The sequence below is a fragment of the Nerophis lumbriciformis genome, linkage group LG34, assembly GCF_033978685.3.
Source record: "Nerophis lumbriciformis linkage group LG34, RoL_Nlum_v2.1, whole genome shotgun sequence".
In the NCBI taxonomy this organism is placed as follows: domain Eukaryota; kingdom Metazoa; phylum Chordata; class Actinopteri; order Syngnathiformes; family Syngnathidae; genus Nerophis; species Nerophis lumbriciformis.
The window spans coordinates 12,336,278-12,353,464 of record NC_084581.2 but is presented as its reverse complement, the minus strand read 5'-3'; the positions used below and the strand labels follow the sequence as shown (position 1 = coordinate 12,353,464).

At 41.9% G+C, this 17,187-nt stretch overlaps 1 protein-coding gene across 1 annotated transcript; it reads right to left on the bottom strand.

The window, feature by feature from the left end:
• Positions 1–48: 48 nt before the first annotated feature.
• Positions 49–9,308, bottom strand: pbk (PDZ binding kinase). Its single transcript, XM_061929501.2, has 7 exons — positions 9,141–9,308; positions 8,308–8,448; positions 6,051–6,190; positions 3,084–3,256; positions 2,893–3,019; positions 2,615–2,800; positions 49–396 (listed from the first exon to the last, which is right to left on the bottom strand). Exons 2-7 carry the CDS (start codon positions 8,445–8,447, stop codon positions 194–196), a joined length of 969 nt encoding a protein of 322 aa, XP_061785485.1. The 5' UTR covers position 8,448; positions 9,141–9,308; the 3' UTR covers positions 49–193.
• Between the last annotated feature and the right edge of the window lie 7,879 nt (positions 9,309–17,187).

Sequence of the window (17,187 nt, the reverse complement as noted above, 5' to 3'; positions counted from 1 at the left end):
TGGTTGGAAATAAATGTCAGCGCTGTTAAAAGCAAGAGAAAATAACATTCTAACAAAACATTAGGGACACTTCTCCTTTGAGGCAGATGCAAATGTAGAAAAAGTAGGACAGATCGCATCGCATAAAAAAAGCAAACTGATGTCTACGTATATTTAGTAAATTCCTTTTGGACAATTAAACTTCAGTGGCTGTTTAGTCTAGCGGGCCGTTACTCTCCAGCGCCTTCACAATCTGGGCGGCCGAGGGTCTCTTCTTGGGGTCTTCCTCTGTACACATGTAGAAGAGCTCCACCATCGTCCTGTAAGAGTCACCTAAGGCCTCTGCATCCAGGGCGGGCCTCGTCCCCAGCCTGGCATAGTAGGCTTCCTCATTAAAGCTCTCCTCCATTGAGTCCTCTAGAAAAGATTTTAGTGTGTAGCACAAAAAAAGTATGAAAACCCTATTGGACAAATGTTACAGTACCACTTGTGTTTTTGAGTTTTTCCACAGAACATTTGGCCATGCTGTAGTAATTGGCAATACTTAATGACTGGTTCTATTTTTAGAGATAGTATCTTACAATAAGTGCAATATGATTTGTTTTGTGTTAGGATTTAGGTTATTGACTTCATTGTCGTAATGTCCTCATATAACTTTCTCACGTCCAATATAATAATATTGGAGCATTGAGTATTGGCCAATATTAGCACAAATCATAATATAAATGATCAATATTCCATCTAATTTTTAATTTGTGTGAGCAAACTCCCTGAGCATTCAGTGGAGCATGTGAGCAGCATCAGACGTGCACACGGTGGCCATACAAGCAGAATACCAGTCTTAAATCTGACATAACAATTTAAATGTCTTATTGTAATTAAATGACAGCATTCATTTCCATTAGATTATTTCCTAATATAGATGATTTGTCCCACTTACAATGAAAAAAAAATAAAAAAAATAATTTTTAATGAGCTGTGTGTATTGTATGCCTGGGTGGGGGTCCTACTTTGGAAATATTTTGTACCCTTTCAGAGATCACATTTAGTTCCCCTAAAAACATTCTCAAGTTGCACAATTAGATTAAGCATGGAATAAAGTGTACATTCCTTTAACTTTCTGTCTGTAAGATATATATTTTTATGAGTATTTATGTAATCTAATAATAGCATTTCATAATCTAACATTCTAAATAAATGACAGTAGAATAAGCACACATCTGATTGGGTATTCATTGTGTAATGACCTGGAATTTAAGCTTTACGTGTGGTGGAGTTGTCCGACTTTTTGTGTGGCCGTAAATGCATCAGTGGCTGCTGTTGATGTGACAGATGACAAAGAGTTGGTTTTGGCCTGGTTTGTATAGCAGACAATGACCAGTTTTGCTAAATAGACATTCTTACTAATGTTTTTGGTGTGGTTACACCCAACGATAAACAGTTTTGCTCAATAAAGTGATCGATGGATTTCCTGTCCTCTTTAAAGTGTCTCGACAGACTTAATAATTGAACAGTGTTATCTGTTGTGGCCGTCACCAATCACTCACAGTTGCAAAATCATACAGAATAAATTGTTACGTGTTTATTTTGTTTAGAGTTCAGATGGGATTTAATTTTGTGCGTGCCACAGATTTGTTGTGCGCAGAGCAGTGCACAATTGTGGAGGCGTGCACCTTAGAGGGAACGTTGCATACTATTATTTTGTACTGTAGAATGCTTTAAAAAAAAAAAAAAAAGGCTTGATCTATGGAATTACTCTGAGAGCAATAGTAGGTATGAAAAACACTAACATTACGCTGTCTTTAAATTGCAGTGGAGTGGTTATTTGTTGCTTTTTTGGCAACACCTAGTTAGTAGTCTCAATGATTAAGTTAATCATAGTAAATTGAATGTTCCGGTATTGTTTGTTACTGGATACTTTCTAATTCTTCTGCTTTAGAGACTTTGTATTTGTAAGTAATTATGTAACTGATTATTTGATACTTGCTTAAATTGACAAAGGTGGTGTTTTGGATAAACAGTGGAACCTTGAGCTACGAACTGTATTTGTTCTTCAACGTGGTTCGCCAAATACCAGTATAATTAGCTTCAAAAGTATAGAGTTGTAAATCTTCATTTGTCTAAAAATAGTCGTCTTTGTTGTTTACCAAGTCTGCCATGAATAAGAAAACACACGTGTGTTTGATTCCAGAAGTAGAAACATGTTACCAGAAGTCAGACGTGCGGTGCTATGGAAACAGAAATCAATGCACAGAAAAAATCATTTTTGGAAATGATTAAAATTATCCAAATTTGGCAAATATTGAACATATTACATATTGTTATGAATGTGTCTGTTACTACATTATATATAAACGTCTAGGGTGCATATAAAACGTTGAAGTTGTTTTAAAGGGCTTTGAAGGCCCGCATCTTTCAAGCGATTTTTATCATCTTTAAAACTACTTGCAATCATTGTAGCACTGTCAAACAACAAATCTGATATTTTGTGACCTGTTTTACACTGTACTGGTAAATTAGGCACTTTTACTGCTCACTATATGGACAGTGGACACATACACTTTACTTGTAACATAGAAGCTTTATATTTTTTTCTGTAACTGGAAATACAGTCAAAAGTTCTAAAGAACCTCACCTTCATCCTCCTCTTCATGATCACCCTCCTCCAGGTTGTCCATATGGGGCATGGCAAGGGTCATCATCTCCCACAGGGTCAGGCCGTAGGAAAATATGTCGGCCTTATCTGTGATGTCGCCATCCTCCAAGGCCTCCTTTGGGTTCCAGGGTTCTGTTCCAATGTACTCTGCCTCTGGATCCGACACTGAAGAAGCCAACCGTCAGACACACACAAACATTTCTTTGTCCCGCTCTCTTTGGCGGCCTCACATGAAAGTATGTGGGGTATGTTACTACCTCTCATGTTTTCGTCCAGTGGAAGGGACACGCCCACGTCGCAGATCTTGACCTCTTCAAAGTCACCCTTGATGACCACGTTGCAAGACTTAATGTCTCCGTGCAGCAGCCTCCTCTCATGAAGATACTGCAAACAAACCACCAGGGTTGTTCAATAAACTACCCAGTGCGGGGTTTTCCAGCTGACCTGCCTGTAGACCCCGGGCGACGTGAAGCGCCACTTTTTCAATGTTAGCGACGGGAAACGCCAGCGAGCCTTTTTCTTCTTTCCTCTTCTCGATGTGGTCATTGAGGGACTTCTCTCCTCCGAACTCCATGGCCAGACACTTTGATCCATCTTTGGCTGTGGCTAAAGCGCGGAACCCTAGACGATCAACACGATGATTACTTTATTATTTTAAGAAAAAATGCTTAGTATAAGTATCCTAGAGTGGTCATCACAGGACAGTTTTGGGCTATGTTCCAAATCGTGCACTTTCACTCTTACACTTAAATATATACTTGTACACTGCGTCTCGTTCATGAGGGCCTAAAACAACTACCGGTACTGTTGTTGTTGAATAACCGCAGGTGCCTGTGAATAGTCTTCAAATGCTTTAGACTGTCATGTGGGAGGCGAACAAGTTCGTCCATTGATTCTCCAAGTAGATAGCGCAGTCTACTACTACGTCTATTACTGTTGCTGCGCAATTAAAGGACCCATAGCGTCGAGATCACTGAAATTTCAGCTAAAAAAAATTATGTATTTTATGCTCTTGAAAACGAATATGGCAGTAATTTCCCATATCTATTAGTTTAAGAGTAATAAACTTCCTCAATAAACAATAAACAATAACTAACTGTGCTTGGAACACCCCTTTTCATCGCCGGACTTGATATATCGGTGTGACCTCATCTACATAGCAAGGAGTTCTTCAACTTTTTGACCTTGAGGCCCAACTTTTCCACTACAGAGGGCTCCGGGCCCACTCAAATAATAACACAGAATTAGTAATCTTACTCTTGATTTTAATCCTATTCAATACATATCCAACCCATTACAGTTTAACAAAATAAACCTTGTCAAATTATTAAAAAACAAGTGTTAATCACAAAGATTATTATCAAGGCTTAGGTGAGGCTGATTACAAAAATAAATACTAATCAAATATACTGCAAAAGAAGGGACCCAAAAACTGATAAAAAATAAATATACCGGTACATAAAATTACACAGTGCTAAAATAAATACAATTCTAATTAAATTAATACCGTATTTTTCGGACTATAAGTCGCAGTTTTTTTCATAGTTTGGCCGGGGGTGCGACTTATACTCAGGAGTGACTTATGTGTAAAATTATCAACACATTACCGTAAAATATCAAATAATATTATTTAGCTCATTCACGTAAGAGACTAGACGTATAAGATTTCATGGGATTTAGCGATTAGGAGTGACAGATTGTTTGGTGAACGTATAGCATGTTCTATATGTTATAGTTATTTGAATGACTCTTACCATAATATGTTACGTTAACATACCAGGCACGTTCTCAGTTGGTTATTTATGCCTCATATAACGTACACTTATTCAGCCTGTTGTTCACTATTCCTTATTTATTTTAAATTGCCTTTCAAATGTCTATTCTTGGTGTTGGGTTTTATCAAATCAATTTCCCCCAAAAATGCGACTTATGTATGTTTTTTTCCTTCTTTATTATGCATTTTCGGCCTTATACTCCGAAAAATACGGTATATATTTTTATTCAATAAACTGTTGATAAAATGTAATTGCAAATGAAAATACAGCTTCACCACTTTAGTCATAATTTTTGCGCTCAAGAAACTTTATGACTTAAGCTCCAGACTTTTTGTATCCTTTTTTTTATATTGTCATTACTGCTAAGTGGTGAAAAAGTGTATTACAACTGAGTACAGCTGCGGCCCATATAGACCAGAGCTCAGAAACAGATTTGGTATCCTTTTATGGGCGTTTGCGGCCAATGAATGGGTTAAGAAACACTGATCTACAGAAGTGGAGCCCATTTCCCAGGACAGACAGTGTGGATTAAGGCATGTAAAACTATTATTTTGATCACTTCATTGCTTCATTGTTTTTGTCTCCCTGGTCCATGATTACTTAAAAACTGATATGGTTAACAATATGAGCAAAAAAATAAATACATTTGGGGGGTGTCACAAAAATTAAAATCTTTAATGAATCGCGACTCTTATTTGTAACAATTCTTAATCGATTAAAGAAAAAAAATCACATTTCTCTTAAAGACGAAAAAAGTATCTATTAATGTTCCTTCAGCATTTTCTCAAGCACAATTCACCTCAAATCAAGGTACAATTCCAGCAATAAAACATCAGTAGAAGAGGACGCAAAATCGAATACTTGCGACCTACCTTCTTTTTCTCTGCTTTTTAAACAACAATGTCCACAGTGTACCTACACTTCTGTGTTTACGATATGAATACTATTAAGCTTTATAATATAGTCACTGGTGTGTATGCTGCAATAAGGAAGTGCAGGTAGGGGCAAAAAGCATCCAAACTTGTATAACACATATATTTTTCTGCAGGTTTTGCATCCATCTTCCTCCCCTCGAGGGTATTTTGCAAAGTTCTTCAAATTCCTGCGTGAAAATAACATGATTCAAAATGAAGATACTACCAAAACGCATAATATGTGATATGAAATTGCCGTCAGTCTTCTGTTGGTGACGACAGCAGGCATTTTGGCTCTAAAAGTGGGCTTTCCAAAATGTGCTAAAGCGCGTTAGAAAACAGGCCTAAAATCACTACAGTGTCCATGTTGGGGGGAATTTTACCTACAGACATTAGGTCCAGAACTATGAAATAAAAGCCAATATTGTTAGCATTAGGAGCCCTTTAATGGAAATGATGAATGTAATTTTTGTCCGCTTCCTCTTTTATCCTTCTTGTTTGTTAATTGCAACTACTGGAGTTATTCCCTTCCATTCCCTTCCACTACATAGCCAGGATGGCAATGATTGAGGGTGGTTAGGCTCCATCGCAGCACACCCACCGAGCAATTGGGTATTGACATTGTACTGCATTTTGGCCAACTTCTCAGTGTGAACGCACATATGCACTCAAAATACTAAGTGTGGGAGTGTGAGTGCATTTTTTGGAACACAGCATTGGGCTCACCAACGATGTTGGGATGATTGATTCCTTTAAGGACCTTTGCCTCCTCGTTCAGACGCTTTTGGTAAACTTCAGCCTGCTTGCCGGCATATCTACTGTTGATCTTCTTGATAGCCCAGGGAGATGCATTTATTTTCCCCACTCTGGAATTAAATGTATATAGAATTATGATTATTATCAGGCACACAGATAGCTCCTCAAGAATATGTCCTTTGCCCTGCGTGAGTAAAGTACTGGAGCCCAATCCTCCCCCCATTCATTTAAGAATATAAAGTACTCTGTCAAATGTCCCTAAATATGTTTTGATATCTGATGGGAATTGTATTTGAGTGCCTCTGAGATTTCTTCCCCAAACTGCGTGAAAGACATGTTCGGAATTGAGCCTCACGTTTGTTTGTCTCTCGCTTCAAACAGAGAGAAATAAGTCCCACTCTGTGCATCGCTCCCAGCACCTCAGGGTGTTTATTTAACAGTGACAGTGAGCCCTCTTTTCAGTCATTCACAATCTTTGTCATGGTTAGAAGGCTGACTCCGCAAAAGAGGGCGTGGTGAAGAGGTTCATTTGCATCTAACAACACCACCTCTCAAAACAGATTGTTTTCAAAGGGTGCAAAAATGTGGCTTTCAAATAGGTCTTTAAGACAAAACCTATGCACATTTTTCACCAAAGAATCATCATTACATGTTACATAGACCAAAATTAAGTGTTTTTAAAAATAGAGAAAAAAAGTCAAAATAGGACCCCTTTAAGCATGAGTAAAGAATGCACCAACAACCTCCATTCTTCCATCCATTTTCTACCTGATACGTCCAAAAGAGAGAGAGATGATACAATGTTATCTGCTCACAGATGGTACCTGGTGGTTATTTGCACACACTGCAGCGAGTCCTGGGTAGTCCTACTCCTTAATGCTTAAGTCACAGGCAACCTTCCCTCTAAGGTGCGCGCCTGCGCAATTGCGCACTGCTCAAGCGTCCTCTGCGCACAGCAAATATATGCAGCGCACCAAATCAAATTCCATCTGAATTCTAAACAAAATAAACACATTTATTCTGTGTAATTTTGCAATGCAACTCTGAGTGACAGTGACAACAAGCGGCCCTAACGGTGTTCGTAAACACCGTTCAATTGAACACCGTTCAATTATTGTAACGTCTATCTAGATGCTTCGAGGACATGAATTATATCGATCACTTTATTGAGCAAAACTGTTTATATTCGGCCATAACCACATCAAAAACATAAGTAAAAAACTTCTATCTCGAAAAACTAGTCATTTTCTGCCGTACAAACCAGGCCAAAACCAACTTGTCATCTGTCACCAACACACATAGCACTAAGCCACTGGTGCGTTTAGGGCCACACAAAAAGTCGGACAACTCAAACGCCACACAAAGTTACACTATGACTCCTCAGTCATACGTGTGCTTATTCTACTGTCATTTATTATTAATGTTAATTTATTGATATTAATAATGGAATGCTATTACTACAGAAAGTTACAGGAATGCACACTTCATCCTATGCTTACATTTCATTGTGCAACATGAGGATGTTTAAGGGGAACTAAATGTGATCTCTGAAAGGGGTACAAATGATTTCCAAAGCAGGACCCCCACCCAGACATATTGTACAATACTAATCCATAGCTTATGAAAAACAAAATTTATTTTATTTTCATTACAAGTGGGCCAAATCACTAATATTACAAAATAATCTCATGAAAAGGACTCCTCATTTGAGTGTTATTATAAAAGATTGGTTTGAGACAGGTGTGCTGCTGGTATTGCCACATGTGATGTTGCTCACATGTGCTTCCTCTAATGAACAATTAGAGGGAACATTGGTCACAGGCAGGATTCTCACAGTGGTACCTACTTTATATAAGTTGAAAATATCCCACTGTGATTTCTATCATCCATCCATCCATTTTCTACTGCTTATCCTTTCGGGGTCGCTGGAGCCTATCTCAGCTGCATTCGGGTAGAAGGCGGGGTACACCCTGGACAAGTCGCCACCTCATCGCAGGGCCAACAGAGATAGACAGACAACATTCACACACTAGGGCCAATTTAGTGTTGCCAATCAACCTATCTCCAGGTGCATGTTTAATTACTACCAATACTACTACCACTAATAATACTTTTATGAATAATATCGGCAACGGTTGTCCTTTTTTTTTCTGACTTGAACACCTGACCCCCAAGACTGTACATGTGCCTGATTGTTATTCTTTTAGTTTGACGACTGTCTTCTCACCTGTTCATAAGGTAGACGCTGACCCCTGTCCCACAGCCCAGCTTCTTCATGAAAGGAGAGGCCGGGATGTGGATGGGAGTTCCTCCTCCGCTTCCAAAGCTCCTGATTCTGGACATTTGGGGGGTGGCGAATCCTTCCATTCTGTCAAAAATAAACCACACAGTTAAACATTAACTTGGTCGCCTTAAACCAATCAATCAATCAAACAAAGTTTATTTATATAGCCCTAAATCACGAGTGTCTCAAAGGGCTGCACAAGCCACAACGACATCCTCAGCTCAGATCCCACATCAGGGCAAGAAAACACTCAACCCAATGGGATACAATGAGAAACATTGGAGGGGAACACTTTTTTTTTTTTTGATTGATTGAGACTTTTATTAGTAGATTGACAGTACAGTACATATTCCGTACAATTGACCACTAGATGGTAACACCCGAATACGTTTTTCAACTTGTTTAAGTCGGAGTCCACGTTAATCAATTCATGGTAAACATGATAAACAACAATACGTTGGTAATATAAGTGACAACTTAGCTAAGCTGTCAGGCTTCCATGAACCATAACAATAGCATTGTTTTATTCTTAGACTCCATAAATGTCTGAAAAGTAAGTATTAAGAGTGTGTGACTGTTGTTAAATAAGCCACAAACATGAGTACTGCATCATGAAGTAGACATCGTAACATGCTAGTGTGTAGGCTAGCTCATCTAACCTTCCGGAAATACAAACACAAAGGCGACAAGTCTGCAGGTCAGCGACAAAAGGTCATGTTTAATGGTATCGTTGTTAAACAGAGGTATTATTTTTGTGTAGATAACCGCTACCTTACTTGTTTTTAATCACGATTTCGTCAACTCAAACGTTGAGAACTCCTGTAGAATCGCGCCGAATGTTCAAAATGTTGGCGACAAGCCAAAGCAGCCTACAGTAGCCCTTAAGGGACAAACAAGATTTCCTCCTCTTCTATTTTGGTTTCCTGGTGCAGCCGTATTTTAGAAGGTGCATACCGCCACCTAATGTACCGGAGTATATAACATGAGCTCTTTATCTGTACTGATCAACAGTATATTTATTAACTTACTACTATTAATAATAACAATAATAACAAATATATGCAAATATATTTCTATCTATCCATGTCTATCTATCTATCTATCTATCGTCTACACTATATTGCCAAAAGTATTTGGCCACCCATCCAAATGATCAGAATCAGGTGTCCTAATCACTTGGCCCGGCCACAGGTGTATAAAATCAAGTACTTAGGCATGGAGACTGTTTCTACAAACATTTGTGAAAGAATGGGCCGCACTCAGTGATTTCCAGCGTGGAACTGTCATAGGATGCCACCTGTGCAACAAATCCAGTCGTGAAATTTCCTCACTCCTAAATATTCCAAAGTCAACTGTCGGCTTTATTGTAAGACAATGGAAGAGTTGGGGAACAACAGCAACTCAGCCACCAAGTGGTAGGCCACGTAAACTGACAGAGAGGGGTCAGCAGATGCTGAAGTGCATAGTGCAAAGAGGTCGCCGACTTTCTGCACAGTCAGTTGCTACAGAGCTCCAAACTTCATGTGACCTTCCAATTAGTCCGCGTACAATACGCAGAGAGCTTCATGGAATGGGTTTCCATGGCCAAGCAGCTGCATCTAAGCCATACATCACCAAGTCCAATGCAAAGCGTCGGATGCAGTGGTGTAAGCAAGTCGCCACTGGACTCTAGAGAAATGAAGACGCGTTCTCTGGAGTGATGAATCACTCTTTTCCATCTGGCAATCTGATGGACGAGTCTGGGTTTGGAGGAATCCAGGAGAACGATACATTTCGGACTGCATTGTGGAGAGTGTCAAATTTGGTGGAGGAGGAATTATGGTGTGAGGTTGTTTTTCAGGATGTTGTGCTTGGCCCCTTAGTTCCAGTGCAGTGGTTCTTAACCTGGGTTCGATCGAACCCTAGGGGTTCGGTGAGTCGGGCTCAGGGGTTCGGCGGAGGTCAAGACACACCCGACTCATCGTGTAAATAAATACGGCAACAGCAGAAGTCACACTGCTTTGCAGGTGTGTAATTTGTTGTGAGTTTATGCACTGTGTTAGTTTTGTTCTTTGAACAAGGTGATGTTCATGCACGGTTCATTTTGTGCACCAGTAATAAAACATGGTAACACTTTAGTATGGGGAACATATTCACCATTAATTAGTTGCTTATTAACATGCAAAATAGTAACATATTGGCTCTTAACTAGTCATTATTAAGTACTTATTAATGCCTTATTCGACATGGCCTTATTATAACCCTAACCCTCTAACCCTGGCCCTAACTCTAACCGAATAACTATAAATTAAGTCTTTGTGACTTCGAATATGTTCCCCTAGTGTCCAAAAAAACTGTAAATTAAGTCTTAATTGCTTAGAATATGTTCCCCATACAAAAGTGTTACCAAAAACATATAACTTTGTCTTGAATTTGAAAAAAAAACCATCATTTTATTTTTCACTAAAGAAGGGTTCGGTGAATGCGCATATGAAACTGGTGGGGTTCGGTACCTCCAACAAGGTTAAGAACCACTGTTCCAGTGAAAGGAACTTTGATTGCTCCAGGATACCAAAACATTTTGGACAATTCCATGCTCCCAACCTTGTGGGAACAGTTTGGAGCGGACCCCTTCCTCTTCCAACATGACTGTGCACCAGTGCACAAAGCAAGGCCCATAAAGACATGGATGACAGAGTCCGGTGTGGATGAACTTGACTGGCCTGACCTGAAACCGATAGACATACTTGCCAACCTTGGGACCTCCGATTTCGGGAGGTGGGGGGTGGGGGGAGGGGGGCGTGGTCGGGGGTGGGGCGGGGGGCGTGGTTAAGATATATATATATATATATATATATATATATATATATATATATATATATATATATATATATATATATATAAGAAATACTTGACTTTCAGTGAATTCTAGCTATATGCATATATATTTTATTTTATATATATATATATATATATATATATATATATATATATATATATATATATATATAAATAAATAAAAGAAATACTTGAATTTCAGTGTTCATTTATTTATACATATACACACACATAACACTCATCTACTCATTGTTGAGTTAAGGGTTGAATTGTCCATCCTTGTTCTATTCTCTGTCACTATTTCAGAACACACACATTATACAAATATACATTATAAAATCAATAAGAAAATGGGAGCTCTAATTTGGGAGTCTGAATTAGGATCCGAAGTTCCTATGTAAACATTGCGCACTCACGTCGCCATTTTGTATTGATTACTGCAGCTGTGCACTGTATTCATTCACAAATACAAACTACAACTCACAAACACTTTTAGAGTTAGGCTCCACCATCAGAATGTGTACTTAAACTTATAAAGATCACATGGATATTATTCAGTGAGTTGATTCACCAAAACTAACCTGTTATACAGGAGGGAAAAGCACACAGGACGTTTCAATTGTTCATAGACTGGTCGCTCTCATCAGAATGACAAGACACTTCCGGTCTGCAGGTGATAGCATTCAATTGGGAAGAAACGCCCTACTGCCCCCTACTGACCAATGTGAATACTTATAAATGTGTAATGACAGCTCCAAAAACGAATTCAAACCACAAAATAAAATAAATAAATCAACACAAAAATGTGACACATTATGGGTGGGTCACATATGCATGTACAGTAGATGGCAATATTGTCCTGTTTAAAAGTGTCACAACATTGCTGTTTACGGCACACAAACTGCTTTACGGTAGACGAAAACTTGACTGCTGTATGTTGTGTGTTGTTACCGCGCTGGGAAGACGTTAATGAAACTGCCTAACAATAAACCCACATAAGAAACCAACAACTCGCCCTCGATCAATCTACAGTTATGGCGTGATTGGGCAGGCAGGCTGTTTACATTGTGGGAAAGCGGACGTGAGAACAGGCTGTCAACACGTCACTCAGGTCCGCCTGAATTTCGGGAGATTTTCGGGAGAAAATTTGTCCTGGGAGGTTTTCGGGAGAGGCGCTGAATTTCGGGAGTCTCCCGGAAAATCCGTGAGGGTTGGCAAGTATGCCGATAGAACACCTTTGGGATTAATTAGAACAGATACTGAGAGCCAGGCCTTCTCGACCAACATCAGTGTGTGACCTCACCAATGCGCTTTTGGAAGAATGGTCAAAAATTCCCATAAACACACTCCGCAACCTTGTGGACAGCCTTCCCAGAAGAGTTGAAGCTGTAATAGCTGCAAAAGGTGGACCGACGTCATATTGAACCCTATGGGTTAGGAATGGGATGGCACTTCAAGTTCATATGTGAGTCAAGGCAGGTGGCCAAATACTTTTGGCAATATAGTGTATCTTCAGCGGCGGCTTTTTACTACCAGAGGTCAACTACACTTTTATTTACCGTAACTGTAATACAACTATTTGCCACCAGAGGTCAGTGATGTTGTGGTTACAGGAGCACATATTTCAGTGGGGTAGATAATGTAACCAAAACAGATTTACAGTATATGCTTAGTAACTAAGCATATAATGAGTGTGTCTTTATTGGCTGCACAGCAACAACACTGTGATTCAGATGTCATAATAAAAATGGCGCTTTTTTCACTTGTCTCCTCAATGCTGTCGAACTTCTCAAACTTGGCTTTGACCTCCCTTTTTTGTCCACACACAGAACAGCTTGTCCCCTATTTGGTCCCCTTTGACCATGTCCAGGCCAAGGACAAGGAGCAGGAATGTGACAAGGGGACTTACATGGGAAGACTATGGCGCTTTCGGTCTTTGGCGCCACCGCCCCCTTTGTGGAATGAGAACATGTTTTCAACAGGAAACATTAATTGGATGAATTACAGTTCTAAAAAAAATCATGTTGGTCACTTGTTTTGTTTCTCTAAATCGCACACCTGCTTGCAGCTCTGGTCCAATTTTTTGGGCTGATGACATCATCTTGGGATCAAGGCCCTTTTCAACTGCCCGGAAAATTTTCTTTATAAATCATCTTGTCACGCAAAGAAAACATCAGCTGTGCTATCATGATTTATTATGACAGCTTGCTCACATCCGGATACGCTGCAAGGACTTGAAAATGACAAAAAACAAAACATATTAGCTACACGTGCACTCTTGTGTATCATTGTGTTTGGGAATGCAGTGTTATATTTCCACTCACTCTTGCAGCTAAATATTGTAAGAAAAAATAGAAAAAACAGCTCTTGGTATGATAGAGTACAGTACAACCACGGCGTGGCTTGGATGGTAGATGAGCGGCTAAAACTTTGAGGGTTCCTGGTTCGAGTCTAGCTTCCGCTATATCCTAGTCACTGTTGTGTCTCTGGGTGAGAGACCTCACCCACTTGGCTGCCAGTTTCTCTCACACTGGTGTAAATGTCGGTAATGGGTTTCTCAATGTAAAGTGCATTGAGTCACTAGAGAAAAAGCGTTTTATAAATATAATTTACTTCAATATTAATATTAAAAGCTGGAGCCTATCCCGGGTGCACTCGGGCGGAAGGCAGGGTACAACCTGGACAAGTCGCCACCTCATCGCATAGGGCCCAAATTCCATTTATTGATTTATTTTTTTCCCAAAATTTTGGTATTTTATATTTTTACTTTTTATCCATTATATATTTGGTCTTAAAATGTTCAATATTTTTTTCAATATGTTTTTAATGTATTTATCTTACATTTCTATTTTTACTATATATTCCATCCATCCATCCATTTTCTACCGCTTGTCCCTTTCAGGGTCGCGGGGGGTGCTGGAGCCTATCTCAGCTGCATTCGAGCGGAAGGTGGGGTACACCCTGGACAAGTCGCCACCTCATCGCAGGGCCAACACAGATAGACAGACAACATTCACACTCACATTCACACACTAGGGACCATTTAGTGTTGCCAATCAACCTATCCCCAGGTGCATGTCTTTGGAGGTGGGAGGAAGCCGGAGTACCCGGTGGGAACCCACGCAGTCACGGGGAGAACATGCAAACTCCACACAGAAAGATCCCAAGCGCAGGATCGAACCCAGGACCTTCGTGTTGTGAGGCAGAGGCAGTAACCCCTCCTCCACCGTGCTGCCCTACTATATATTCATTATTCTTTTTTTTCCTTCAAAAAATGTTAAACAAAGAGGCAAAATTAAACAATTTAAAAGGCAGCTTTTGCGACCAAACAACCTTAAACGTGTACCATAAAGTCGTGTAGCTCTATCTATGTCCTGGGCCCCTGCACAACTTGGGCCCCAATGCAAGCAGACTGTATAAATTCTGCAACACAAAATGTATTGATTTAAAGGGGAAAACTGCAATATTTTTGAGGAATTTTGCCTATTGTTCACAATCATTATGAGAGACAAGAACATTTTAAAGATGATAAAAAATGTTGATGGGAGTCTGCCTTCAAAACCCTCCATCAATGTTTTATATACACACTGCAAATATATATAAAATGTAGTAACAGACATGCTCATAAAAATATGTAACATGTATTTACAGTATTTTAGTCATTTTATACACAGCCGGAACTAATTATTTGGTGCATTTATTTCTGTTTCCACAGCAGTGCACATCCGACTTCTTGCAACAAATTTGTTCCAACTTCCGGAATCAAACGCGAGTGTGTTTTGTAATCATGGCAGACTTGGTACCAGACAACAAAGACGACTATTTTTGGACAAATTAAGATTCACAGCCTTGTCTTTTTGAAGCTAAATATACAGAGGATGAACTGCTGCTTATAGAAGCGAGCACGAAGAAAAGGCTGAAATGTTGGAGAGTGAGACATGGTCACGCTGTTACGCCTTCGAGGCATTGTGATGCCGGAGGTTGTCTTTTCAAGATGCAGAGGGATGTCAGGAAGCGGCTTGCAGGTGAGAATAAATGATTTATTCTGATTGCAGAACAAAATGCTGCGCGGTGCACCACGGCACGGAAAACAAGAGGGTAGCCAAAAGATGCTAACATCAAAAATGCAGACTATGAGAGAAACCAAGAACGTAACTTGTTGCGTAGGAGCAAACAAAACCAACAGCCCGAGTGAGGTCAGCGCGTGAACTAAATAGCCCTCTGATTAGTGCCCCGGCAACAGGTGCGCGTCCGGAACACTAACCAGAGGCAGGTGACGATAATCTGCCGTCATGGCAACAGAAACAAACTCAAGAGGTGATGAAAACACAAGTGACTTGAAAACAATAACAAAAATATGATCCGGGTAGCGGATCATAACAGTACCCCCCCCCTTAAGGGACAGATTCCAGATGTCCCCTGGCAAAACTAAACCCCCCCCCGACTATAACAAAGTTCAAGAGTCAAGGGAGGGTGGAGGGAGGATTTGGCGGAGGGTCGCCAGGCCACGTGTCCCCGAATCCACCGGGGACGAGTCAGGTGGCGGCGGCGAATGGAACGCCGCTGCCGGAGGCGAGGCGGGCGACCACGGAAAGGCCACATTCGTGGCTGCCGAGAAGGTGGGCGTGAGTGGCGCCAGAAGTTCAGCAGCCGGAGAGTTCTGCGACTACGTCTCGGGTGTTGCTGCTGTTTGCGCCACTGGCGTCCATATACTAACCTCCGAGAGCGCCGCTTGCGCAGCCAGACCACTCGAGGTCGCTGAGACGACGATGAGGGCGAGAGAGCAGACGTCGCCGTGGAAGCAGGAGGAGTCGTCGTCGCCGTGGAAGCAGGAGGAGTCGTCGTCGCCGTGGAAGCAGGAGGAGTCGTCGTCGTCGCCGTGGAAACAGGAAGCGTCGTCGCCGTGGAAACAGGAAGCGTCGTCGCCGTGGAAACAGGAAGCGTCGTCGCCGTGGAAACAGGAAGCGTGGTCGCTGTCGGCGTGGGCGGAGCCAGAGGCGGAGCAGGCGGCTCGTCTGTCGGAGTGGGCGGAGCCAGAGGCGGAGCAGGCGGCTCGTCTGTCGGCGTGGGCGGAGCCAGAGGCGGAGCAGGCGGCTCGTCTGCCGGCGTGGGCGGAGCAGGCGTCCGGGCTGTCGACGTGGGCGGAGCAGGCGTCCGGGCTGTCGACGTGGGCGGAGCAGGCGGCTCGTCTGCCGGCGTGGGCGGAGCAGGTGCTGGTGTGGGAACCAGACTTGGAACTGGTGCTGGTGTGGGAACCAGACTTGGAGCTGGTGCTGGTGTGGGAACCAGACTTGGAGCTGGTGCTGGTGTGGGAACCAGACTTGGAGCTGGTGCTGGTGTGGGAACCAGACTTGTCGCAGGTGCTGGTGTGGGAACCAGACTTGGAGCAGGTGCTGGTGTGGGAACCAGACTTGGAGCAGGTGCTGGTGTGGGAACCAGACTTGGAGCAGGTGCTGGTGTGGGAACCAGACTTGGAGCAGGTGCTGGTGTGGGAACCAGACTTGGAGCAGTTGCTGGTGTGGGAACCAGACTTGGAGCAGTTGCTGGTGTGGGAACCAGACTTGGAGCAGTTGCTGGTGTGGGAACCAGACTTGGAGCAGTTGCTGGTCGTGACTTTGGCGGAGGTGGCCTGGCCGGGGGTTGCGGCTTAGCACGCCAAAGGACTGGTGGTGGCGGCCGAGCAGGAGGTTGCGGCTTAGCATGCCGGAGAACTGGTGGCGGAGGCCGGCATGGAGGTTTGGGCTTGGCTGGGCGCAGCTGTGCCTGCCCACTAGCAAAGCACCCAGTACTAGCCCCCCCCTCAAGAAGCGGATCCCAGACGCGTCTTGTGCAGTCTGGAACAGTCTTTAGGGGTGGGAGGGAGGAGGTGAGGAGGGGGGTAGGCTCCTCCCCTTTTGATTGTCCAAATTCTCTATTCTGCTCTTCAATAGCATGCAGAGTGTCCTTTGCCGCTTGGGATTGTTCCTCAAGTCTTAGTTCAATCAGTACCTTCCGGTACCACTCATC